General features: G+C 33.6%; 1 protein-coding gene across 2 annotated transcripts in view; it reads right to left on the reverse strand.

Moving 5' to 3' along the window:
* Window positions 1-2,627: 2,627 nt before the first annotated feature.
* The window catches only part of LOC143225654 (lachesin-like), a 119,776-nt gene continuing 95,213 nt past the window's right edge, over window positions 2,628-27,190 (reverse strand). Inside the window, exons 2-10 of one of the 2 annotated variants that reach the window (XM_076455450.1) lie at window positions 25,987-26,087; window positions 22,556-22,763; window positions 20,537-20,707; window positions 18,439-18,567; window positions 17,116-17,403; window positions 11,532-11,600; window positions 8,275-8,379; window positions 6,884-6,985; window positions 2,628-5,425 (exon numbers count right to left, since the gene is read on the reverse strand). In XM_076455450.1, the coding sequence (XP_076311565.1) occupies window positions 5,337-5,425; window positions 6,884-6,985; window positions 8,275-8,379; window positions 11,532-11,600; window positions 17,116-17,403; window positions 18,439-18,567; window positions 20,537-20,707; window positions 22,556-22,763; window positions 25,987-26,087 (1,262 nt within the window). In that variant the 3' untranslated portion in view covers window positions 2,628-5,336. The remainder of the gene's footprint in view (window positions 5,426-6,883; window positions 6,986-8,274; window positions 8,380-11,531; window positions 11,601-17,115; window positions 17,404-18,438; window positions 18,568-20,536; window positions 20,708-22,555; window positions 22,764-25,986; window positions 26,088-27,190) is intronic. The other variant, XM_076455451.1, reaches the window with a different exon arrangement.

Below are 27,190 nucleotides of genomic sequence, written 5' to 3' on the forward strand. Positions count from 1 at the left end.
TTATTTTGTGTTTTTTACATTTAAAGTTTATCTGGTTAACACGTGTTTGTACAGAGATACTGATTTATATATATATAATGACAATATATATGCATATAGAACATTTTTACACGTAATGTTACGTGTATACTTTCCTCTAAATAGTAGAACTGCTTGGTTGACCATTTTGTGAAGTGTATTTAAAAGAGCTTAAGAATAGAAAGGGCTAAAATAAGACACAGTATTCGGGAATCCACAATACTGGGAAACTTGAGACCAAGTTGATAACAAGTTTTATAACTAGTGTATACAGATATGCAGTAGGAATGTTTCTATTTACCAGAAATTATGATATTTGAGGATTTATATGAGCACATCATTCAAACTGCCTGTAAAAAACGTGTACTTATCTCTTAATTCAGGGATTTTAAATTTAACACTCCTACGAAAAGACGTTTCTAGTCCTGATTTCTCCAAGCCCGTTCCCCTGGCTGTGGTTTCGCTAGATAGTAGATAGGGACAGTGGGAATCTCGTTAATCCATTCATTAATGGATTTAAATGGCAATTTCATTTAAATACAAAATTATTAGCTTAATATTAATAACCTTTCAAGTTGCTCTAGGGCCTATTAGGCCCCACTTTTCGTAGGAGTGTTAATAAAACTATATGTCTCAGATTATTGAGTTTGTATATTGCTTTAAGAAACATATTTTAAACCAGTTTGAGTTTTATATTTATAATATTTATATTCATTAAAACGTAGACTCCATTAAGAAGTGTGTCATTGTGATTTAAACTTAAAACATTTAGTTATAGAACTTGCGAGTAGATGGCGCGTAATTATGTTGTCTATTTAATTAAAGGTCTAAAAGATGTTAAAAGTTTTTTTTTTTAAGACAGCTTTAAACATGTTATAAAATAATCGACTGCCAGAACATTCAAAACAAAATAATAAGAAAATGTGTGTAAATATGATGAAACTAATCAATAACATTTGGAATATATGACCCCCCTAAAGAAAAACAAACAAACAACATTATTTGTTAGGAGATTGCAAATTTAAGTATCTCATATCTATACATGTCATAGGGTAATACCAATAAAACATATTTACGATTTTAAAAACAAGGGTCAATAATGAGGAAAATATTTCCAATCAATATTTATATATAAAACATTACACATAATTTAAAAACAGACGCATAAACACTTATGTGTAGGAAAAGCATCATAATATTATTAGAAATTGAACTGTTATTTTATATAAGTATATAAGTACAAACATTTAAACGTTTTACTCAATAGGAATGAATAAAAACGTTTTGTTATGTCTAGAAACAAAAGTGTATCTTTATATTTAGAAATACAAAATATATCTATGTCTGTCTATTTAACATCGAGGTCAATAGTGAAAGGCAATTTTTGGATAAGCTTCAAATGAATTGAAAATAACTGCAAAAATATAACCATGAAATTCTGTTGTCAGTAAATAAAGATCTTTCATGCTTGCTTTTTTGAACTACAAGTCTTGGTTTTGAATGAATATTTTTACCAAAGGGTAATGTCAGTGCTACGGTTACATGGCTATTATACAATAATCAGGTCGGGCACAGGCTAGTTGATGTCAGGCTTAAACTATGGATCCAAGGGTTCAAAGTTCGCGACCAATTGCTATGGGTGAAACACGTTCCGCACTTAGAGACCATGGGTGCGCTACAAGAGTGACAGCAAAATCCCACAATTTGGCCAGAGTAGTCCAAGTGTTGAGGTTGAGAGGGTACTGTTGAATAGCTGTCTTTCTTTTAGTCTGTCAGTTCAAATTAGAGACCTATATGCAAAGATGACCTTTATGTAGCTTTACGCTAAATTCTGAAACAAACGAGGAGATCATAATAATATATGAAAAGGCATCATCTCTCACGTGACTTACATTTTCTACTGGGTTTCTACTAGGGAGAGAGTGTACATTTTATTTGCTTGGATTCACAGCTACTAGGTTTTCTTTTGCTCAATGCCAAAGATTATCACTCTATCTAAGTTTTAATAGTTATCTTGAGTTTAAGCAGTTTTTAGATCAGTTTTTTTTTAATGTATAGTAATAAATGTTTTAACTAATACTTGTTACCTGTATCTTATCCAGCTACATAAGCTTTGGCATTATGCAAAAGACCTCTTCGGCAGCGACCTGCAATATAATGTGTTAACATTGTGTAATATTCTCACATTTATAAAAAAAATTATTTAAAACAAAGCATTACGAAGAGGGAGATATGGTGTTTATTATGTAATGTTCTATGTATATACCATACATTTAACAAGATATTATAATCTTCCTAAACCACAAACAAACTGGATGCCATTAATAGAATTTAAACGTTGATTACGTTCATTGGAAATTATTGGAATTGCAATAAAATAATAGTACTCATCTAATAGATAAATTATTTTAAGTAAGATGTCATTTCGCTCAGTTTGACCACGTGGAACTATTTGATAGAGTTCTCAAAGACGAAAGTTAAAAAAGTGAATGATAAAAGGAAAAAACAAACAAACGAAAAATTGAAAATAAAACAGAAGTTAGCGGAATGAAAAGCAACAACGTTTAGCATCTTGAAGTTCGGTCAGAAACATGAGTCAATTCAATGTATAGAACGAACGTGACTTTTTTATTAGTGAAATAAAACCAATATCAAGTATTGCGTTTGATAAAATAATGATATCTTGTCTGCACTTACTCTATTTTAAACTGTAAGCATTATTTACACACCACATAACAACGACTACAGATTACTGATGTGTTAGACCTTCAAACCTAGAGCTTTGTAAGCCTTTATTGTATATTCTATCCCATACGGCAAACGATGCCTCAGGACAAAAAAATAACTGTAGATAAACAAACGGAGAAAAGCCTTGAACTTAGCTAGAGCAGTATAAAAATTCACAGTAAACGCAATCTCTTACAGTGTTGCCTCAGGAGTACAAAAATAACACACTCTCTCTACTTCCCAGTCCTACAGGTGGCTGTGTGTAAAACTGTATATTTACACGTAGAGTATTTAGAAATGACGCAAAACAACATAGCGACCTTTTAGTTTTGGTTTTGTTGAGTAAAACTGCTCTCTTTGAGAATGAGAAATGCGATTTTGCTCATGAAATCCTGTTCTCCATGATTTAACTAAGATAGATAAACATGTGATTCAAGACTCAGTGGATTGCAGTAACCAAGTATGACACAAGACACAAAACTGTTTATGTTACAGTAACTGAGTATTATAGTTAAACCTAAGATGTAAAGCTGTCTGGATTATGGTAACTCAACATGAGGATTAAACATAAAATTCAAATATGTCTGAATTACAGTATATGGTTAACACAGTTTGGATTATTGTAATTAGAAATCACATTTAAACATAATACACAAGACTGTCTGGACTACATTAATTAGGTATGACTGTTAAACGTAAGATACGAGACAGTTTGGATTATAGTAATCGGACATGACATTTAAACATAATACACAAGACTGTCTGGACTACATTAATTGGGTATGACTGTTAAACTAAGATATAAGACAGTTTGGATTATAGTTACTGGAGATGACATTTAAACATAAGAAAAATGATTGAAGTAAGTACTAAGAATTTTACACCAACAATTGAACCCATAAACAGTATAAAACAAATTAAACAACACGCTTCTCGAACTAAGAAACATACTGTAAGTTACATAATATTTACCAAGATATTGAAGTGTTAGATAAAATTAATTTTAATTTTTGTTAGGTAGTTTGGTTTTAGTTATTGTTTACCAGTGAACCGTCATTTGTTATTTCCTTGTAGTTTTTATTTTGTACCTGAAAGATATAACACATCGGGTTCTTACTGTAACTACCTGAGATTTTACACTATTATTGTGAAGGTTTATCATGATACATCACATGAATCAAAGAGCAAACTGTGTGATCTTAATATCGGAGAGTCGAAGAAATGATGTTGATTTATGTTAGCACATTTTGTGGTTCAAGTCCAAACTGGAAGATGATGACTATTTTGCGTATATTTTGGTGAGAACCAGAGCCGACCTTAGTGCGAGGCCACTGAGGTACCCTCTCAGTAGTCGAGCCGATTTTATACTACTAGTATCCAAACTCGAGAACTCTGAATACTCGCCTCAGGCCTCTCACTCTCCTGAGGCTGTCCCTGGTGAGAGTTAGACAAATTTTAATTTAACATTCCTACGAAAAGACGTTTCTAGTCCTGATTTCTCCAAGCCCGTTCCCCTGGCTGTGGTTTCGCTAGATAGTAGATAGGGACAGTGGGAATCTCGTTAATCCATTCATTAATGGATTTAAATGGCAATTTCATTTAAATACAAAATTATTAGCCTAATATTAATAACTTTTCAAGTTGCTCTGGGGCCTATTAGGCCCCACTTTTCGTAGGAGTGTTAAAGGTCATAGGTGGTTATTTATCTGAAACGACACAAAAGTTTATTATTTTTAATAGCTGAATCATGTTGACAATTTTCTGATTAAGTACGATGATACAACTGAGAACCTTTCAGTCCAGCAAACGAAAACACATACATCGTACATAAGAAGCATGTCTCACTTATTAAATAGTTGTCTAATAAGTACTAGAACGTCAGTATTTTGTAATTTGATGCAAGAATTATCAGAAAATAATCATACAGTTAACCGAGCTAGACACAATTTAGCTAGTAAGATGCTTATAGTACATACAATACATTTACACCTTTTAAAATTAGTTATCTCTCAGACAAAGTCAAAAATCTATCTGTTAAGACTAAGTCGGAAGTAATACAGTTCCTTATTAAATTTGAGCTTTGAATTAGATAATAAAATATTAACTTATTTATAAACAAGGTAACGATGATGATTCATTCTTTCATCATATTCGTCATCCATATGCTTGAAAGTTAACAAGCATACGCTATGTCTTCAGGATGTAAGTAGAGAAACCTTATAATTGGAACATCGGAGCATCAGGAAACTGACGAAGACGATGGATCCTGGTATTCATTTTAACTTTATACTTTTAACCACTAGATGGTGCTTACCTCTCCACATTGAAACTTTTCAGTTGATCGACCAACCAAACTTTTGACACATTTTTCAAGAATAACATTATTGTACTGGTTTGACACCTTTCTCCAACAATTACGGTATTAAAATGGCTTACAGCGAAATATTTTGTTTGAACCTTTAGAGTGACAACATATTTTACATCCTTTAGTGTAAGGTATTCAAATCCAAGGTTTACAGTCTTGCTTCTGGAAAATAGAAATTTGGCGGTGCAACTGGAAGTGTGAACTTTAACTTCAAGAGGTAAACGTTCTAAAGTTGCAAGTTACAATAATGTAAGACCCACCACACCAAAATCCAAATATTCTCCGGGGTTGTTGATATAGCGCTGCTTGAATTTGCTGTAAAAAGAAAAGTAGCTAATTGGAGTTTTTACAGACTTTTATACTTACGTGAAAACATGTTTTCAAAAGCTGTGAAAAGTAAAAATAATATTTTGAGAAATAGAAAAGAAAGAGATTCAAGCTGAAAGTTTTAAAACGAAAAAAATCAGACATTTTTAATCAACCCATGGAGAACATTTAACCAGAAGTTGTAAATACGATAATAGATACGTTTCGCTCAGTATCTCCTCTCTTTAGCTGCGGAGTCCTATCGCAGTACGTTTGTTAGTGCGTAGTCCAAGTGTTCAATGCAGAATGTATGCTTAAATATTTTTATCTTAGTAAAAAATGGTTATGAAATCTCTAAACAGTTTTAATTAAACTGTTAAAAACGTTTTATCTTTCGACTAGAACAATTCTTGCGCAAACTCAACGGCCACAAAAAGCTCACATTTTGTGCTCCACCAAAGGCCAAATATCCAAATGAACTACATGAATAGTTTTGTTTACTGTGATCCAAATATTTATATGTATAGATATATTTATACCATTGTTTGTATACCATCAATAATCCAAAAAATTACTAATTTTACTACAGCCAATTTTACTATTATATCCACTCAACATAGTATATTAAATGTCAAAATAAACAAGAACTTTTATTATTAACAGAGGAACAAAACCTAAATACAAATACAATTGTTGCATGTGCTCGTCACTAATCGCATGACGTGTTTCAAGGTGATCTAGTTTCAGTACATCAGATTAGATAAACTTGCACACAGTGTTGATAGTTACAATATATCGGATCAGATAAACTTGCAAACGGTGATGATAATTTCAGCAATTCAGATTAAATAAACTTGCACACGGTGTTCATAGTTTTAGTATATCAGATTGGATAAACTTGCACACGGTGTTCATAGTTTCAGTGTATCAGATTAGATAAACTTGAAAACGGTGTTCATAGTTTCAGTGTATCAGATTAGATAAACTTGAAAACGGTGTTGTTAGTTTCAGTATATCTGATTAGATAAACTTGCACACGGTGTTCATAGTTTCAGTGTATCAGATTAGATAAACTTGAACACGGTGTTCATAGTTTCAGTGTATCAGATTAGATAAACTTGAAAACGGTGTTGTTAGTTTCAGTATATAAGATTAGATAAACTTGCACACGATGTTCATAGTTTCAGTACATCAGATTAGATAAAGTTGAAAACGGTGTTCATAGTTTCAGTATATCAGATTAGATAAACTTGCACACGGTATCGGTGTTCATAGTTTGAGTATATCAGATTAGATAAACTTCCACACGGTGTTCATAGTTTCAGTATATCAGATTAGATAAACTTGCACACGATGTTCATAGTTTCACTGTATCAGATTAGATAAACATATGAGAGAAGGAAAATAAACTATTATATTTGTATTTTTACAGTGATTTCTAATATTGTATGTGTTTAATATACTTACAACTGTTAAGCGCAACGTCAGATAGTTGAGTTGTTTTTCCATCTTCAACACCCTTAGTCATCTTAACTGACCCTTCGAGACTGTCCGCACTTCCTTTCACCTCTGTAAGTAAAAATATTAAGAAAGATATTTGATGGTTCTCTATGAAAATTTGAGATGACACTAATTTATTCCATTTAATCGTTTTCCTCTTAATTTTTTAACCACAAATAATATAAGAATAAGATGTTCTCGTAGTTAAAACAGTAAACTAAAAAGTAAGTGTATTCTTTCCAATGCTAAACTTGCCTGCCACACTGACAATAATAATAGCACATTCACATCTTAATCAATATTAACAATGTTTCCTGAAACATTTCAAGTCATTTTACTCTGAGTGTGAGGAAATACTTGCGAAAAATTTAGTCTCGAACATTAAACTTTTTGTACCTTTGACTTTTGTAGCTTTCATATTTATCTGCACGTTATTTTTTGATGGAGGTTGAAAGGTGTGTTAAAAATAAAAAGTCGTCTTGTTTGTTTTTGAATTTCGCGCAAAGCTACACGAGGACTATCTGCGCTAGCCGTCCCTAATTTAGCAGCGTAAGACTAGAGAAAAGGCAGCTAGTCATCAACACCTACCGCCAACTCTTGGATTACTCTTTTACCAACAAATTGTGGAATTGATCATTACATTACAAAGCTCTAACGGCTGAAAGGGCAAGCATGTTTGATGTGACGGAGATTCAAACCCGCGACCTTGGGGTTACCAGTCGAGTGCCTTAACCACCTAGCCATTCCGGGCCGTAAATATTGAAGTAGATATCTTGTTTTAAGAAAAGGTTTAGATGGAGGATTGTAGATCACCAGGAAGACAGTCTGTGATGAAGCCTTGTCCAAATAGGAAAAAAAAAGTTGTACAACAGTGAAGTACATTAAAACTTTTCACGGTGTTAGAAAAACACAAAGATTCAGGAAGTCTTGATAGAAATGAATAAAAACCGTGTAATAACCCGAGCACTTTTGAAAGGTTGTCTTTTCTTCTTCATTTCGAAAGCTATCGAGTTGTATCTTAAAAGTTCCTCGCTGGTACAGCGGTACGTCTTTGGATTTACAACGCTAAAATTAGGGGTTCGATTTCCCTCGGTGGACTAAGCAGATAGTCCAATGTGGCTTTGCTATAAAAAAAAAACACACACACACAGTATATCTTAAAAAAACTTTCAAAATTGTTAGGTATCACTTTTTGTTTCGATACCCGTAGTGGGCAGAGCACAGATAGCCCATTCTGTAGTTTTGTGCTTAACTTCAAACAAACAATAAAACAGTACATTTTAGCTTACATTTTTACAGTGTATTCATTCATTGATTTTAATTTTGAAAATACGGTGTAAAAATAGAATGAAATCAACCTTTGTCTGACGAAAACAAACGAGATTTGTCTGTCAAAGAGTTGGTTGTTGGCACGTTCGGAATCATCTGGCTGGGCAAGCTGTCTTTCTTCGGTCCGTGTAAATCTGCAAGAGACAAAAGTAATGTAGTCCATGAAGCCAACATATTGGACATATGTGATATGTTCTTAGATGAAGTTAATTGTTATGTTATAAACACTGTTAAAATTAAGTGAAAGACGCTTTCTAAACAGACATGTTACATGTAAAAGTTGATACATAAGGGGTTACTTTAGGATCAGGACCTGAACCGTGGTCTAGGAGGCAAAAAATGGTCATATAAATATCAAAAGGGGAGAAGGTAAAGCTAAGCACGCGCTCTTTGAAGGCTCCAATATATATTTGCTTAGTTTTTTATATAAGAACTCTATTTAAAATGATACAGGTATCACTGAAGTTGTCAGTGGTTTACCAGGAATATTCCTCTTCAGGAATATCCTCTGATGTTGTCTGTATGGAAGAAAACCAAGGGAGTTTTGTTTTTGCTAATAGTTGAGGCAACTAGTTTGTCTTTTTGTTTATATAAGTAAAATTTTAAATTCTGCTGGGATAAGAGAAGTAACTCTTTTAAACTTAAAATGTCACCTACAAAAGCCGATCTGAGAAAGATAACTGTAGGACAGAAACATGAATCCAGGATCTCTAAATAACAGGCACGGTGCTCTGTCGCGTGAAATCTTTAGACAACTTCAGCTATGGGTTAGTTGATCCCCTCAGTGGCACCGCGGTATAACTGAGAACTTACAACGCTAGAAAAAGGGTTTCGATGCCCATAGTGGATAGCCCATTCTGTAGTTTTGTGCTTAATTTTAAACAAACAAACAAACAAGTTCAGTGATGAAGCATCAGCTGTGCTAACTACCGACTATAGGTAGTTTCGACATTAAACAAACCATTTTTTATTTAAAAAATAAAATTATTTGTTTCAAAAGCGGCACATTATGATTCACACAGCTAATAGTTTCAAGTAATTCAACTTATAATTAACACTTCCAGAATTTAGGTACAACATTATTAATAAAGCCAGAAGTTTAAACTAATTTAAATCACTATTTACTATGAAACATTTTCACCGCGGGGAATCGAACCTTGAATTTTATCGACGTGTGTCCGAAAACATATTATCATCAGGTGGTTAGGTTAGGGCGCTGCACTTGTAACCTGCGAGTCAGGACCCGGCATCGCCAAGTATGTTAAGGCGTTCGACTCGTAATCTGAGGGTCGCGGGTTTGAATCCCGGTCGCACCAAACATGCTCGCCCTTTTAGCCGTGGGAGCGTTATAATGTTACGATCAATCCCACTATTCGTTGGTAAAGTAGTAGCCCAAAAGTTGGCGGTGGGTGGTGATGACTAGCTGCTTTCACTCTAGTCTTACACTGCTAAATTATGGACGGCCAACGCAGATATTCCTCGAGTATCTTTGTGCAAAATTCAAAACAAACCAAACCAAACCAAACCTGCGGGAAGCGTGTGAAAATCCCCATCACTAAATATACACGCCTTGGTAAAAAGAGTAGCGCAAGAGTTGGCGGTGGGTAGTGTTGATAGCTCCTTTCCATTTATCCTATAGTTGCAAAATTAAGGATAGCTAGCGCAGATAGCCCTCAAGTAGCTTTGCGCGAAATGCAAAATAAAACCTACCTTATCGCCGATTTAATATGGGTCTGTTGAATTTATTGATGAATATTGTACATGCATAATTTGGGTTTTCCAATGTTTATTATTAAATTACCAAAACAAGGTTTGTTTTTTTTTCTATTGAAATACTTACTTGAATGAAAGTTACTAGAACACTCCGAGCATGTTGTCTAATTTAAATCAATATAAACTATTGTCCTAAACCAGGTACTTACTTTTATCGGCTAAACTGAAACACGTGTTGTTTTTCTCAGAAGTATGCCTTTTGCTAATAATAAATTATGTATACAGTTTCTTTGACAAATAGTGACCATAGACAACTAAGCATACGTTTAAAATAGTTTAATAACGGTATGCATTATTTTTACGTGTTATCAAGTGAAATAACATTAATCGAAGCTTCTGAAAATATAAAATAATACAAAAAATTAGGTTTAGTTATGCCTTTAAGTTCTTATTATTATTAAGTTTTCATATAAACAATATTATATGCCATGAGTTTATAGAAATTTTCTGAACAGAAAATATAGGAAGACACTCTGATGTTAATAATTCAGCTGTTTTGTACAGGGCTGTAGTTGTGAGAGAAACAACTTTGAAAGTATCGTTGACGTAAATGGATAAACATTTAATTAGAAACTGCACACACCATATCTGTGTAGACAGTACGCTTATATTAAAGTCTGAAAGGGCATTTGGACAGTGTGTACGACGAATTGTGAGAATTTGTTTGCGTGTGCGTGTAGATCGAATCATCAAAATTACATGCTTCTGTCTTCGTGAAATAACGTTTGGGGCGCCACTATAGTGCCTGTTCATTACTGTCACCTTTATATTATATTACTGCCTCCATCTTAATACTCCTATTGTATATCATAACAGTTTGACTCCTCCATCTTGATACTCTTATTGTATACTGTAACAGTATGACTGCCTCCAATTTTGATACTATTATTGTATACTATAACGGTATGACTGCCCCCATTTTGATACTCTTATTGTATACTGTAACGGTATGACTGCCTCCAATTTTGATACTATTATTGTATATTGTAACGGTATGACTGCCCCCATTTTGATACTCTTATTGTATACTGTAACGGTATGACTGCCTCCAATTTTGATACTATTATTGTATATTGTAACGGTATGACTGCCTCCCATTTTGATACTCTTACTGTATACTGTAACGGTATGAGTTCTTCCATCTTGTTGTTCATATTGTATATTGTAACGGTATGGCTCAGTACAAAGTGTCTTAATGATAGCTGTGTTACTTGTCAAACCAGTGAACCATGACGAGAAGCTCTTTGCAGAAAAAGGGGAATAACACTAAAACAAGATAAGATAATTTAATCTCTCATTCACTAAAATAATAATCTGGAACAATAATTTATTCTTCTTTCCAAATCAGTTCTCAAAACTATAATGTCCTGAGAAGTGCAATACTTTTTAAATTTTGTATTAGGCTAATTAGAAGGATACAATGGTTCTTACGATTTTGGACTGAACTAATTAAAAAATTCAGTAAAGCTTACCTTTTGGACTGAGTTACGTAATTTTCTTTAGTAAACCTTACCTTCTGCACTGAGCGGATGAGAATTATACCCATCTGTGTCTTTCCTCGTGTTCTGTACAGGTGCCAAAGCTGCGGAAATATATTCATATGAAACTAACCTTATAGTTTTAATTTAAGTTATCTTGAATAATATACATGCTATTTTCGAAAACGTCTCTCATTTAAGCCCCTTTAGTGATGACAAATTGGACGAAACAATTCATTGCTTCCTTTAGAGCTTAGAATTTATGTATATATATATATATATACATAAATATTTGCTGTAATTCTCATTGTAAGGCACAAATAATTCCAAAAAACTAGTACTGGTTAAATAGAAATTTGAAACACCAGAAGGATATACAGAAGGACAGGTACAGAGCGTTGAGTAGTTTTGTTAAAACGAATTTGAAGCCCCATCACGTCTTTATAGTCTGTGTCACAGTTTTCGGTTATTATTTCACTATAATTTTGTTGCTTTCACAAAAGCTTCCATCATAAGGTTGTTTACATGTTCAAATACACATGCTCTTCCATTTGCTTTTCATAATTCAATTCATGTGCAAAGAAGACGGTTTCTCAACTCCCATTTCAACAATCGGATCGCACAGAAATCTATAGACGGTGTGTTCTATTACCGGTATGTCTTCGTATGGAACAACATGAATGCTCTCAAGATCTTTAAAGTATGCAACATTTCAGCTGGAGGTATGACTGGAAGCCTCATCTTGACGAACCAGTTCTTGTTGGCCTCATCACTAAAACAATGATCCTTCTTGATTATGCTGAAAACTTTTGACTGGAATATTCGAATGGTCTTTGCCACTGACATTAGTATGCACGGATATTCATCTGTTACAGGACGTCTGACTTTGATTAACATGGCTGTGTACGACTTGTTGCAGGTGTCTTTCTGGGTGGTACTTCTTTCCCAAATTGATTCGCATTTCTTTGTTTTCTAATACCATTAAGTAAAATAGATATTTCCGTCCTGGAAATCTTAAATATTCAATTCGAATATATGTTTTTAATTTGAGTGTATGAAGATATTGCGGTGTAAAGAGTTTTGATTCAACAAATTGTTTATTAAAATGATAAACTTTCCTGTAGCATCACACCCAAGCAATTTCATGTTTTGTAATTTTGACCAAGACATTTTATAATATGTGATTGTCACGTGACTTGATAAGTTGCTTATTAGAAACCACTTTGACATAACGTACACAAACCTGTAGGACGCAATTCAGAAATATATTAAAATTTTGTCATACTCGCTGTGCATCCTAAAGAGGCCAGAGCATGCATGGCCAGGTGATTAAGGCGCTCGATTCGTAATCCGAGGGGCGCGGGTTCGAATCCCTGTCACACCAAACATGGTTACGGTCAATCCCACTATTCGTTGGTAAAAGAGTAGTTCAAGAGTTTGCGGTAGGTGGTGATGACTAGCTACTTTCCCTTTAGTCTTACACTGCTAAATTGGGGACGGCTAGTGCAAACAGCCCTTGTGTAGTTTTGTGCGAAATTAAAAGAAACAAACATCTTAAAGGAATTAGTCGTAGTTACTACAATGCAGACATTTTACTTTTGATTTTCACATACCCAAGAAGAGAAGTGTCTAAACGTTTTTAAATAAACGTATCCAATTTTTTTGTTTAATGAAACCTAATTTATTACAAGAAATAGTAATTGTTCTCCAGGATACAGATTCAAGGTGTTTCATAATTAAGTTACTAGACGTAGTAGAGACCGACAAATTATTTACATTCTTTACAAATAATGTTTTTAAAACAACAATCGTCGTTTACGAACAATATTTTCAACAATTACATATCTTTTTAATCTAAGTGGGATACGATTAGCTGTATATTTCTCCAAATGGAATTATTATACGAGATAAACTAATAGGAATTGCAGATTAAAACATTTAAATATGTAAATATATATATCCTGTTATTACTACACCTGTACGTTATTCAGTCCGATCTACCCCCATACTCCACGTGTACAAACCGTTGTTGTTACTGTAGTTTTAGAACTCAACTGTTGGAAAATACTTTTTACAATAAAGGCGCTGGTGCCATTTGTTGTACATTACAACGCTAGAACCCGGGTTTCGATACCCGTGGTGCACAAAACCAAGCTAGCTAATTATGTAGCTTCGCGCTTATTTTCAAACAAACCAATCGAAGCGGGGATGTTTTTATTACATTTCCAGCTGATAGTGTCTAATAAAGTTTTAAAAACGTATCATAATTTGAATTTTTGGAACCGACTGTAAATTTTATCAAAAGAGATCTTTCGGCTTGCTCTTTGTCAGCGACAGCCTATATCCACATCAATAACTTTCAATTGATTGAGCCAAGCTGGAAGTATTTGAACTAGTTAGATTCTAGAAAAAAAAAACACATAAAGCTGGTAGAAACTATTTAATTAAATCTCCAATGAACGTTCTGACAATAGAGCCTTAGTAAATATCTCTACAACGGAGCCATAGTGATAGCTCTTCATGTTATAAGCAGTCAATGCTGTTAGCTGTATACTCTGTATCAAAGTATAAACTACAAAGATTCAAGGAAAAAGATTGTATTTTTCAGCAAAAAAATATATTAGTAGTAGCCTTCGTTGGTGTTACAATAACCTGTTTCTCGTGACGAAAAACCCAAAGTTAAAGTGTATCTCAGGACGGCTGTATCCTGAGGATGACCTTAGGAGATCGAAACGTTGCTCTCTGCTTTAATTTGGAAAAGTGTTAATAACCATACCAGTCGTCCTGAGATACACTGATCTATTTCTGGTAAGACAAAATATGTTAAATAACTTTATTATCTCCTGTTTTGATCTATACCGGTTCTAAATATTATTATACTTTTTGGGAAATCCAGAGATTAAAAATAATCCATAATTTCAGGATTTAGGGTAAAATAACTTAATAAATCATCAACTCGATAAATTTTATAACTTGTGTAGCTTTATGGTAATCAAGCTTGTAAAAGCCGCCAATGAAAATGTATTGAAACAGATAATATATTTACACAGTTCAATAACTTATAAAAATATGTTACTAAATTTAATATATAGTTCAAAAATAAAGTTTTAGTACACGCATCTGTTATATAAAGTGTTGTGTGAAACTTCAAATTTAATGCTCGTTAGATGTATAATACTAACTGTGTTTTCCACGCCTATCAAAATATTTCATTAAAACATGTTTCACATCTGATTTATGAAGAATATTTGTGTTAATATATCCTGCCATGTATTAAATTCTATAGAAAATTAATTTAAGAAACATAAATACATACGTTTTTCCTTCCCTCTCTCTTTCGTAACTATGGAAACAAATATATCTTAAGTCTCCCTAATGTAACTACTGTATAACATATTAAAACGATTTCTAAACCCCTAAACTGTTTCTTTTGACTATAGAGCAATATATTTCTACAAACTTGTTTAATTTACTTGAATTCAGAATTTTTAGCATAAGTTCAAAGTTAAATTGCTAAGTCAATTTCAAACTACGATAAAAAAAGAGAAATATGTAATGATTTGTGAGCCTTCTACAAACTGGCGAAGAATTAATACAGCTACTGTATACTTATCGTAAGACATTAGTACTAGGCCTATTAGATTTTTTAAAACTGCATTCTTTATTTAGTCTCTTAGATATTTTCAAGAATTAGAAGCTTATATAATAGTATCAAATAGCTTACATAAATAGTGGTGTGGTTTCTTTTACTGTGTTTATTGTATCCCAGACGTCTCAAGAGGCTTTTGATTGAGTGAAATGTGTTGTTTGCAATAAATACGAAAAATATTGTTTGGTTGGAATATTATTATCATATACTCTTCTAATTTTTGAAAATTACCAAAAGAGTAGATAAAACAGGTAGTGTTTTAAAATGTAGTAGGCCTAAGACTAATGTCTTATGATAAGTGTAATAGAAACACAAACTTGCTTCAAAGTTAACTACACTAAAAACACTAATTAATGTTTTGATGTTTAAGCAACTAAAACTAGAAAAATGATTTCTTCGTATATATGCAACATCACAATTTTCTAAATAACAAATTTATCCTATTTGTTTGTTTTAAATTTTGCGCAAAGCCACACAGTTCTATCTGCGCTAGCCGTCCCTAATTTAGCAGTCTAAGACTAGAGGAAAGGCATCTAGTCATCACCACCCACCGCCAACTCTTGGGCTACTTTTTTACCAACGAATAGTGGGATTGACCGTCACATTATAACATCCTCACAACTGTAAGGGCGAGCATGTTTCGTGTGACGGGAATTCGAACCCGCGATTCCCATATTACAAACCGAGTGCCTTAACCACCTGGCCATGCCGAGCCTAGTCGTTTCGTAGTTAGCATTTAAAAAATACTTATAAATCATAAGTTTCACGAAATTTCACAAAACTTACTCACGCGCTCACATGAGAAAATTGTGTTAGAAGATGTTTTAAAAAATCTCACAAATTCATAAATATGTGAGATATAATAGGGGATTAATATTAATATTCCACAGAATTATTTTTATTTTGGGTAACCTAGATAACCTGTGCCAGCGTCATGTCAAGTACTGTATATTATTTTCCGAGGAAATGATTGATTTCTTTCCACTCTCTCTCTTTATCTTTTTTTTTTTCCTTTTGCAGTTCTTTACGATAGTGTAAAAGGCAGTGTTCCAAAATTTTGAGTAACAACTATTCACAGGATCATTTTTATTATATTTTTAAGTTTGAATATACTGATATAATAACAAATAAACTATATAAACAATTGAGAGTAATGTTACTTGGAAAATTCAGAGTGCATGTTGAATACCATGAAGTATTTTCCCACCCTAAGTTGTTTGTCAATATAATATTGTGTCAAAAGTTGTAAACCCAGATAAATACGTGTGTACCTTATTTATCCAAATATGAAGACGATTTGCAAAGCATTTTTACAATTGTTCAGTAAGAAGAAATACTCTTTAATAACGAATACGTTCACTGATGCCTTGAAAATGTATGAAACATATCAACTTTCATCTGTAATTATGGTTGTATTTTCATTTCATTTGATTACACTCCCTTTGTGTAATCGAAGACAAACTTATTAAAGAAAAAATACTATTTTTATATATGCGAAAGACCGACATGTTAAGCATCAAAGTCGAAATGGTTAAACGTGTTACACACACTTGTTTTCTTTAACTGTTTCCAGTAGTAGATTTCGTTTCTTTTGCACGTCTTCCGAACATAATATTATTTAAAAAAATCAAGATATTTGAATAAAATGCTTATGTATATTTATAGTGGTCAAATACATTCAAATCACTTTTTATACTGATTTTATTTGCATATCCAAAAATCGTTCTTGGACAAAATCTAAATTTATACTATTTAGTTTTTGTTGACTCCGTTAACCAGAAACTGGTTGAACATTCTGTCTGTAATAAGATAATATTTACTCTGGTACTGACGTTTGGCCATTAATGCTGCCAGTTTTCCTGGGTGGTGTCAGTGATAAATACAAGTTACTTTAAATAATTCGAAGTATTATTGTATCACATTCAGAACAACTAGGTTTAGCGAGAACATTAAAGATTAAGAGAACTCACCGTGCAGACGAATGAACCCTTCTTTTTCACCAAACGAATTTTTGGCTCCACATTTGTAAGAACTAAAATCTTCTCTTTGAAGATTATTTATTTTTAACTTCATTTCGACATTATATGAATCGTACACTTCAGTAAGTTGATATTTCTTGCTCGCTAGTAAAAGAGTGTCTTCGTTTCTCACCCAAGAGGTCATAGGTCGTGGCCAGGCTTGAACTTTACATTGCAATATTACGTCGTTTCCTGGAATGGCTCCTATAACTTGATTGGGCACCCGGATTTGAGGAGGAACTGGGTAAAGTATGTCAGACATTATTCACACATATTACACTTTATAGAACTTTACATTTATTTGGCCTGAAACCTGCTGCTCTCAATCATAAATACACATTCTATAAAATAGTTAGAAGTGTGAAATATTGTAATATCACACAAGATAGATTACGTATTGCAAATTTTATAGAATTTTATAAATTGACATGATTGACAATAAGAGTTTAATTCATATCACTTTACTTGGAAAGAACTTAAATCAATTATTATGATACTCACTGTAAATTCATCAAGTTATACGTTCTTGTGCTATCGATATGTAAGTTGACTTATGAACACCTAGGCATTTGAAATTGAATGTAATTTTACTTTCTGGAGAATCATTCCCAGTAACAGCTAAATACATACTAAGATACGAATGCGGGTTCACAAAGCAGGTAATATACGTTTACACTAACACACGAGTCATGTGTAACTGGAAACATCACACATTCTGTATAGGTTATAGTTTCTCACTAATGGACATTCAAACACTAAAAAAAAATCAAAGGCTCGATTATCGATGTTAAGGTTCTATTTTTTTTTAAAATCCCTTTTTCCTTATTTCCAAGAAGCAGATTAAGGAAATGTTAATTGATATCGATGCATAAAGATAAATGATATACCATTATTACCACTACGGATTCGAATGTATTTACTCACTATCGTATCTTTTTATAGGAACATAATTCTTCAGTTATCTATTATTACAGACGCCACTTATAAAGTATGTTTTTGAAGTGGGTAAAACGACTGTTCATTGAATGTCAAATTTTAACGTTGTAAAGGTGTAATACTTAACGCTGTACCTTAAGGAATGGGTTGACGCAACCTTAGAAATTACGTTTTGTAATACCGTATAGCGTAAAAATGGTGAGTATAAAAAAGTCGACCAATAACAGAATTATATTCCTCTTTCATAAAATTGACCTATCTTTTACGACTGGTTTCTAGATAACCAAACACAGACATTTACATATAGATGTACACAGAGAACGTGACGGCTATACTTACAATTTACATCCAGTATAATACGCTTGCTTACTGAAGGAGGGATTCCATTGGAGGCAATACACAAGTAAGCTCCCATATGTATCCTGATAACATGAGTCAAGTTCAAGAAGTTCCCTTTAACCTTGGCCGCTGAATAAAGTATAAGACTCCAATATCAGTAACAACAAAATAAAAAGATAAGTAGTCAGAGTTAAGGAACACGTTATTTAGTGATACGATGATATAAAAAATGTTTACACATCACTGCACTGTAGCAAGAAAAATAATAGTAAAATGAATTCGATGTAAAATAATTTCTATTTTGGTTTGAATTTCGCGCAAAGCTACTCAAGGGCTATATGCGTTAGCCGTCCCTAATTTAGCAGTGTAAGACTAGAGGGAAGGCAGCTAGTCACCACCACCACCCGCCTACTCTTAGGCTACTCTTTTACCAACGAATAGTAGGGTTAACCGTCACATTATAACGCCCCCACGGCTGAAAGGGTGAGCATGTTTGGTGCGACTGGGATTCGAACCCGCGTCCCTCAGATTACGAGTCGAACGCCTTACCCACCTGACCATGCCGAGCCTTTCTATTTTGAATCTTATGAATGTTTGTTTTGTAATTATTTTAGAAATTTATAGGATTCTAAACATTCTGTTGAGTTTTGGAGAAAACAGATGGCAAAACATAAGATGAAAACAAGGAAATAAACAGTGCGAATAAACTATTTTAACCGAAGAATTTGGTTAAGCTTGAAATAGTAGTCCATTCGTAGTTGACTGAATTGTTTTAAAATTTGCTAAATTTATATAGGGTTACAATACTTAACTAAGGTGTTTTGTTGCAATACCATATAAAGATCTTTTTGTTGAATAACGCCCAAATATACACGATGAGTACCTGCGAAAGCAAACCAATCCTAATTTAGAAGTGATAGACAAGAGGAATGACAACTAGTCAGTATCACCTTCCGCCAACTATTGGGTTACACTACCGAATAGTGGGATTGACTGTAACATTATAGCGCCGCAGCGGTGTTGAAGAGATTCGAACTCACGACCCACAGAGTGCGAGTACCCTAAGCACCAGGCCATGTCAAGTTCACTATGAATAAAAATAGTTTATTATTTTTACATTATTCAAAAGTATATTAATTTGCCACTAGAAGATAAAACACTGGGTAAAAAGTTCTTGATTGTATAAATAGTTATAAAAACACAAGCGATTTTCAATATTTTGTGGTGCTTTGGTTTAGAATTCTTGTTCAGTTCGATTCAGAGGATTTGTTCCATAAGTATATCACGAAAAAGTAGTTTAACTGTGAACGTTGGTAGTAATATTTAATTAATTAAAGTATTTAAGTTACGTAAACATTGTGTTTCTACTCTACTCTTTGTTTTTCTTCGTGTGTTTTTTATACTTCATGGAGAAAACCCATAACTCGAATCAACGAAAGAAGCGTTTTTGCAGTTTTGGAGACTTTAAGGACGGATACCATCCAGTGAATTGGAGAGAGCTAGAAAATTTTGAAAAGAAAGAAAATGCACGAATCCTAACCTAGTATTTTAAAAAGTAACCAATGATATGGCTTGTTCTGTTTCTAATTTCGCGCAAAGCTGCTCGAGAGTTTCTAAGCTAGCAGTGATAGACCAGGGGAAAGACAGCTAGTCATCAACACCCACTGTCAACTCTTGGGTTACTTTTTTAGCAACGAATACTGGGATTACCCTTGAAATTAGAACGTCTCCACAGCTAAGAGGGCAAGCATATTCGAGCTCGCGACCAGCAGGTAACTGTCATGTCTCAACGCAATTAAAACACAGAAAATGTAAAGTAACTGTCATGTTTCGACGCGATATAAAACACGGTAATTCCAAAGTTGGACAATAAATTATGGAAGTTTTAACATAGATCCTCTGTCACGGTTAAATACTCCTCTTGTTGCATGCACGTTACTGTTAAATGGTGTGTGTAGCATCCGTGTGTGTAATTCTGATGTCTTCTTGGGGTAGTAATTTTAATATTATGGAAAGTGATGTGAGAAGTCTGGAAATTTATGGAATTTCACAGTTTTCCCATATTTCCTTTAGTTGTCACCTTTGCTCGTTTACTTGCCTGAATATGATTTTGTGCCGAACGATCCTAGGTTGATATCTCTCCCATCTTCCCGCCTCCAAAATATTTTAGGTTGGGGATAACCAGAAGCAGTGCAGTGAAGACTGACCGATGACCTTTCGTTCACCATAACATCGGAACTTGTTCCATTTTCTTGGATTGTCGGTGGAACTAAAAATAAAATAATAACGTTGGAGAAATAAATGTAATAATATTCGAAATATTAGGCATAATTACACGTGCTAAAAGATAAATCCTAAACAACCAAAGGCGATGTCAGTAATTGGTGGAAAAAATCTTTGGTTTTCAGCTAATTGTCTCAATTTTACACACACACACACACAAAATCGTCAAGGCTGTTTACAATTAGTGTTTCGGAGTTGTTGTTTTTTTAAAGTACGAAGAAGGTACATGAACTAGAAAAATAATCGTATTATTGTACTAAATTAGTCGTTAAAAGATATCTTAGGAACAAGAGAATTGATGCTATGGAATAGCCAGATCATTCATCTGATATCAATCAGATTTAAAATTTATGGGCTGATTTAAATAGATTAACGAAAAATCACAAGGCAAACACGGAAGATGAACTTTTTGAAGTACTCAAAGAAGGATGGCAGTCCATAATTCAGAAATATCTGTACAAACTTATTTAAATCCATAATTGAGGAACATCTTTACAAACTCATTGAAAGCAGACCACGTCGATGTGAAGCAGCACTGAAATCCTAGGGAATGTTGACAAAATATTAACTTGTTAAAGTTGTTTGTGTTATTTTGAGTTTCAACTTTACGTTCGATTATTGCAGAGAAACTTGTTTGATCATTTGTAGGCTAATTGAAATAAGAAGATCTAAAAACCTACATCAGTTGCACAACACTTTTTATGAGAATATGTAACTAAAATAATGAAAAGTTCAGGCACTTACGAAAGCCAGTGTTAAAATTAGTATTTGAGATCATACTTCAACAGATCTTGTCAAATGCGTTCTAAAAAACATATGGTTATAAATATTTTACTGTTACCTAATAAGATATATAATAAATTAACAACATTTTCAAAGGGGTGGAACTTTTTGTTCTCCCTCTGTGAATCTACGTTCCGTTAAAAATAAACGTGTGATGAACCTGCTATTAGGTCATTATGCTCAAGAAAGTTCTGTACTTAAATTATGGTAAATTATGTACGGTGGTAATGAAATCAACCGAAAAAAACACACAACATTCCTTGTATAATATGATTGGAAAAGTGGAGTAAAGTATATTTAAATTGACATATTTACAGCTTGTTTTTAAGTTTTTCGATTATTTCTAATTTAAAATTTCACAGTGCCATTACGAAAATAAATATCTTTTTTATTTGAAAAAAATCGTATAACATTTTACTCTTATAGATTATTGCTTTTAAGTTTTTTCTGTATGCTGTTAATTTGTTTTGGAATTTCATGGGAAGCTACATGAGGGCTATCTGTTCTAGCCGTCCCTAATTTAGTGTAAGGCTAGAGGGAAGGTAGTTAATCATCACCACCCGCTGTCAACCCTTGAGCTATTCTTTTACCAGACAATATTAGGATTGACTGCACTTTATAACTCCCCCACGACTGAGCATGTTTGGTGTGACGGGGATTCAAACCCGCAAACCTCAGATTACGAGTCGAGCATCTTAACCACCTTGCCATTCCAGGGCCTCTGTATGCTCTTATAAAAATATAATTCTGACATGCATTGTAGTTATAATCACCTTAAAGCTTATATAGTCAGCTTGCACATATGATACACGAAATAAATGACATGTATATAAACAAAATTTAGAATAGATTCGCAACAACAACAAAATACTGAAGTTACATATTACGTAAAACAATATTCTAAAAAATAGTGACACTTTGTTAAAAATACAAACGGTTATAATAGACAATTTAATCTATATGCTAAAAAAGAAAAATTGTCGATACGTTTTATACAAGACATAAGAAAGACTCATGACTAAAATGTCATGAACGGAAAACTAAATCTCACACAGCACATCAAGGAATCCTCTCACGCTTATCATGGGTTCAGTGTTGATTTGACACATGTAATACCCACGGTCGTCCTCCTGGACGTCACGGATATGTAAATACCACTGGCGGAAGTTGTTGTTAGTAGAACGGATCCGGTTATCTCGAGTGATCACCTTTGTGTCGATCGTCAGTAAGGTCTGGGTATCCAGTTTAATCCAGGCAACCTACATGGTGTCACAAATATGAGACAAACTTATTCATTCACGTAATAGCTCCATATTTTACCCGCCAAACGTCAATTCGTGACATTTCGTTTCTCACTTCGTCACGCAAGTGACTTTAAATGGAGACATCATATCCACTTTACAGAATCAATAATCCCTTTTCTGGTTGGTGGAACTCAATAAGAAGTAAAACTACTATTCACACACACACACATATATATACTTTACATGGAGTAAAATGCTCTATGCAGTTAATTCTATCATTCGGCATCCAAGAGACGTAGTTATGAGCTCAGAGTAACCAGTTTTTACTCTTACTAAAGTGTTGTTACTAATATAAATAATCTCATTATTTATCTTGGTCACATTAGCGATTGGATTTATTTGGTAATGAAATATATATTTACTCAAACAAAATGATACTCTCCACGTAATCAGTTAAAGTCAGTAATTCAATCAATTTTTGCTAATCCAGTTGTGAAATGATGGAACTTTAATTACCAGTCTAAAATCAACATCTGAAACCGTTGGTACTTAGTGAGGCTCCATAAAGGTAATATGGAACACTATACAATTGCACAACTATTTCATTATTACGATCACGGTTTCTCCAGTAAAGGCATTATCAGGTACAGATGGAAACAACGTGTAAATAGGTAGGAGTATACTTGTGTATGGAAGCACATTATGCTAATATAATAGTAAATTGACAAACAAAGATTTGTTTAAATAATGAACTAGAAGTAACTTGTTTATTTGGCTTTTATAGCCACATTAGGGTAATTGCTGTGATTATCGCGAGGAATCGAACCCCAGGTTTAAGGGTTATAGTTCTGTAAACTTACTGCTGTTCTCTCGACGAACCCTGGAAGTAACTCTGACAGTAGTCCCTGAGCCAAGTAGGATGAGAAGGTAAAGAAGTGAAGTTGGTCATTTAAAACTTTGTTTGGGTTCGTTTTTATACTTCTATTATTATTTTTTTAATTTCCAGTTTATTTAGCTTATCTTTGTTTTTATTATATTCTTCACAGACATGTAGAATGCTTCATTGTTTTCCGTTTGAAAATTGTGTTCCACAACAAAATTCAGCCACAGTAGTGTTTACCAATTTGCGCGTCAAAACCGAAATAATGTATATATATATATAGGTCAGCCATGACGTTCCATAGATATAAGAGTTAAATAATATTTAAGAAGCTAAAAATTTGGGGAAATGGACACAACTTATGCACTCTCACGTTATCAAAATTAAACACCAATTTTGTGTGAAAAAATGAAACCATTTATTTGGGAATTGGGAAAAACGGACTCAACTTGTGGATCCCACCTCATGGAAGCTAAACACCTACCTTATGCGGAAAAAAATGGAGTGTGTGTGCGTTTTCTTATAGCAAAGTCACATCGGGCTATCTGCTGAGCCAACAGAAGGGAAAGAAACCTCTGATTTTATCACTGTAAATCCGTTGACTAACTGCTGTACCAGCAGGATACAGGAAACAAATAGAAATTCCAAGTGTTTGTGGAGATGGTAAAAAAACAGTTAACCTGGATGTTTCAACTTAAATTCCTTCCCATGTGCCTCAGAGTAAATACCAAGGTTATTTCCGTTTCTTTGGTTAAACATCTATTTGTATACATATATATCAGTCTAGCACTAATAATGTTTTTGCTAGCAGTATCACGAAATATTTGGGAAACATAGTGCCTTTGTTTTTGTCCATTATTTAATTCTGCAACAAAAAAATGTCTAACGTTAGACTGTAAATTAGCAGTAAATCTGTAAGTCTAATAAATTTCTCGAGGGTATGTGCGATACATGTCTCTAATTTTAACGTGATAAACTAGGGAAAGATAACTAATTACATCATCAACTGCCCAATGTCATAAATGAAGTGTAGAATTGATTGTTACACTATGAAGTATCCCACAACTAAGAAGATGGGCGTATTCGGCGATGGAATTTTATCCTTTGATTCGAGCGCTCTAAATATAAGGTCATTTAGGTCAACAGAAAATAAATGTACGTACAGAATTAGGGCATTTTAATGATTTGGTGTGGAAACGAAAAACTAGCTGCAGGGCAATACAAAAAAAAAACATAAGTTACAAAGTCTCTTTTAGAAAGTCACTGATTTAAGAAACTAGCTATAGGACGATACAGGTGGCGTTAGGTTTGTTTGTTTGGTTTTTGAATTTCGCGCAAAGCTACTCAAAGGCTATCTGCGCTAGCCGTCCATAATTTAGTAGTGTAAGACTAGAGAGAAGGAAGCTAGTCATCACCACCCACCGCCAACTCTTGAGCTACTCCTTTATCAACGAATAGTGGGATTGTCTGTAACTTATAACGCTCAGACAGCTGAAAGGGCGAGCATGTTTGGTGCGAGCGGGATTCGAACCCGCGACACTCAGATTACGATTCGAACGCTTTAACACGCTTGGCCATGCCGGGCCTATGGCGTTAAGTAAAATATATCTTTGAAATTCAATGATCTAAGAAACCGGCTCTAAATGAACACAGACGAACCGCATAAAATCAAAAGAATATTCTGTTGAACTGTCTTGAAAGAAACTGACTACAGATCAAAGCATATAGATCTTGCAAACTGAAAAGTCTTTTGTATTTCAATTCATTGATCTGAGAGAAGTATACATCAATTATTCTGATATATACTTGATGAACGAGCCAGAAATCATTTGTATAGAATTCGTTAAAAGAAATACTGACGGACTGTTGCTTGTTTGTTTTGTAAAACACACCAAAAGTAAAACATTCACATTTACAGTTATATTACGTCTGAGCTACTCTGTAAGGACAAAGAAAAGTTCGTTAGAATAATGTTTTACTGGCAGTTCGTAAACGCAGTACCGCGCAGACACCAAAATGTTCTAACAAGGTTTTGCATCATTATGATGGGAAAGGAAAGCTTTGCCCATTACTTATACACCAAAATTCAACCAGTCCCAAACCACACGTAAAACTAATTACGCAGAACAATAATGAAATATATAAAAATGTCATATTTCAATAGCTGTTTAGAGAATAATTCATTATTAGCTCTAATATTTAATATATTTCAACTGAGCGAACCTAAAATAACTGTTGTTTTGTTAACAGGTTATTGGTTGTAATAGACTACTCTCTTTGTGAATTACAGACACCAAGAAAAGAAAAACGTATCTCTATAATATCAAACCATTAAGTGAGTTGAGTACAAACTCTTACCTTGTAATTTCCTAGATTATCCACGGTACATACCAAGCAAGCTTCGCGTCCAACCGGTACCGTAACATTCGGCACACTGTCAGCAAACTGTGGTGTCTTTTCTGTAAAGAAAGAATAACGGGAAGAGTATATACTTGTTTGTATTTCTTATATAAACCAGTGTATTGTATCTAACACAATACCCTTCCTTATGTAATAAAGTAGTAACTCATGATGTTAACTGATTTGTCTATTAAGACCTATAAAACCGACGCACTCTGTTGCGCATTTTTCGTAAGATGTTTATAAATTCCACTACATTTTGGGCTGGCTACATCTTTAGACTTTGTGTCATGGATTACGTATTATGGTTCAACAACTTTGGTGATATTTTAAAAAATAAACACCACTTCTTGACCTCATGTGTTCTTAATTGAGCAACAGCATTATAAACCTACATAGTGAACTAAAGTTACCAATATATTCTATGTGGTTTTAGGTCTTGGCCATCCTAGTCACTTATTCGTACTTTCAAAGAAACATATATATATATATACAGGTCTCCTCTGTTGAATACGTATCCGTTGTTCTTCGTTACTTTTGGTTATTATATTTTGAACTTGGACAAGATTACCATGCCTTACAGCTGTAAGAAAAATTGCATCTTATCAAACATTCTTCCTAACAATGACGTTTGTCCTCTGATGTATAACTGTGTTAAGAATGTTTGCACTGCTCTTTTGTTTTCTAGTTTTTTTATGTTTCCCCTAAGAGTTGTCTCGAACTGTCTCTATTTCAGCTTGTTGATTATATTACAATTGCGGTGATCGTGGTGTCTGAGGTTTTTCATCACAGAGGTAGAGCTCTGCCCTTCAATTATACCTTGATTGATATTTCACATCTCACTGTATGGAGGTTCTATGTGTAGTTTTTCTCCATAACCCATCTGCAAAGTTTTGCGTCATCTTTTAAACGGGTTTGTGTGTTTGTATTGGCTCAGTATTTCAAGAACAAGTGGCATAAGTAAATTTGTTTTATAGCTTCTTACCTGTATGATATATTTATTGGTACGAGTCATTCCTGATTGTTCTGGTAGCCTAAAGAGTTGTTGTCAAGTTTTCTTGCTAGGTTTATTACAGTTTTATTTTTCTAGAGTGTAAATGGTTAAGCATAATCCAGCTTGTAAAGTGATTGTGATTAAAATAGTGAACTATAGTGCTGATTT

Source organism: Tachypleus tridentatus, chromosome 9 (genome assembly GCF_004210375.1).
Source record: "Tachypleus tridentatus isolate NWPU-2018 chromosome 9, ASM421037v1, whole genome shotgun sequence".
NCBI classification, from domain to species: domain Eukaryota; kingdom Metazoa; phylum Arthropoda; class Merostomata; order Xiphosura; family Limulidae; genus Tachypleus; species Tachypleus tridentatus.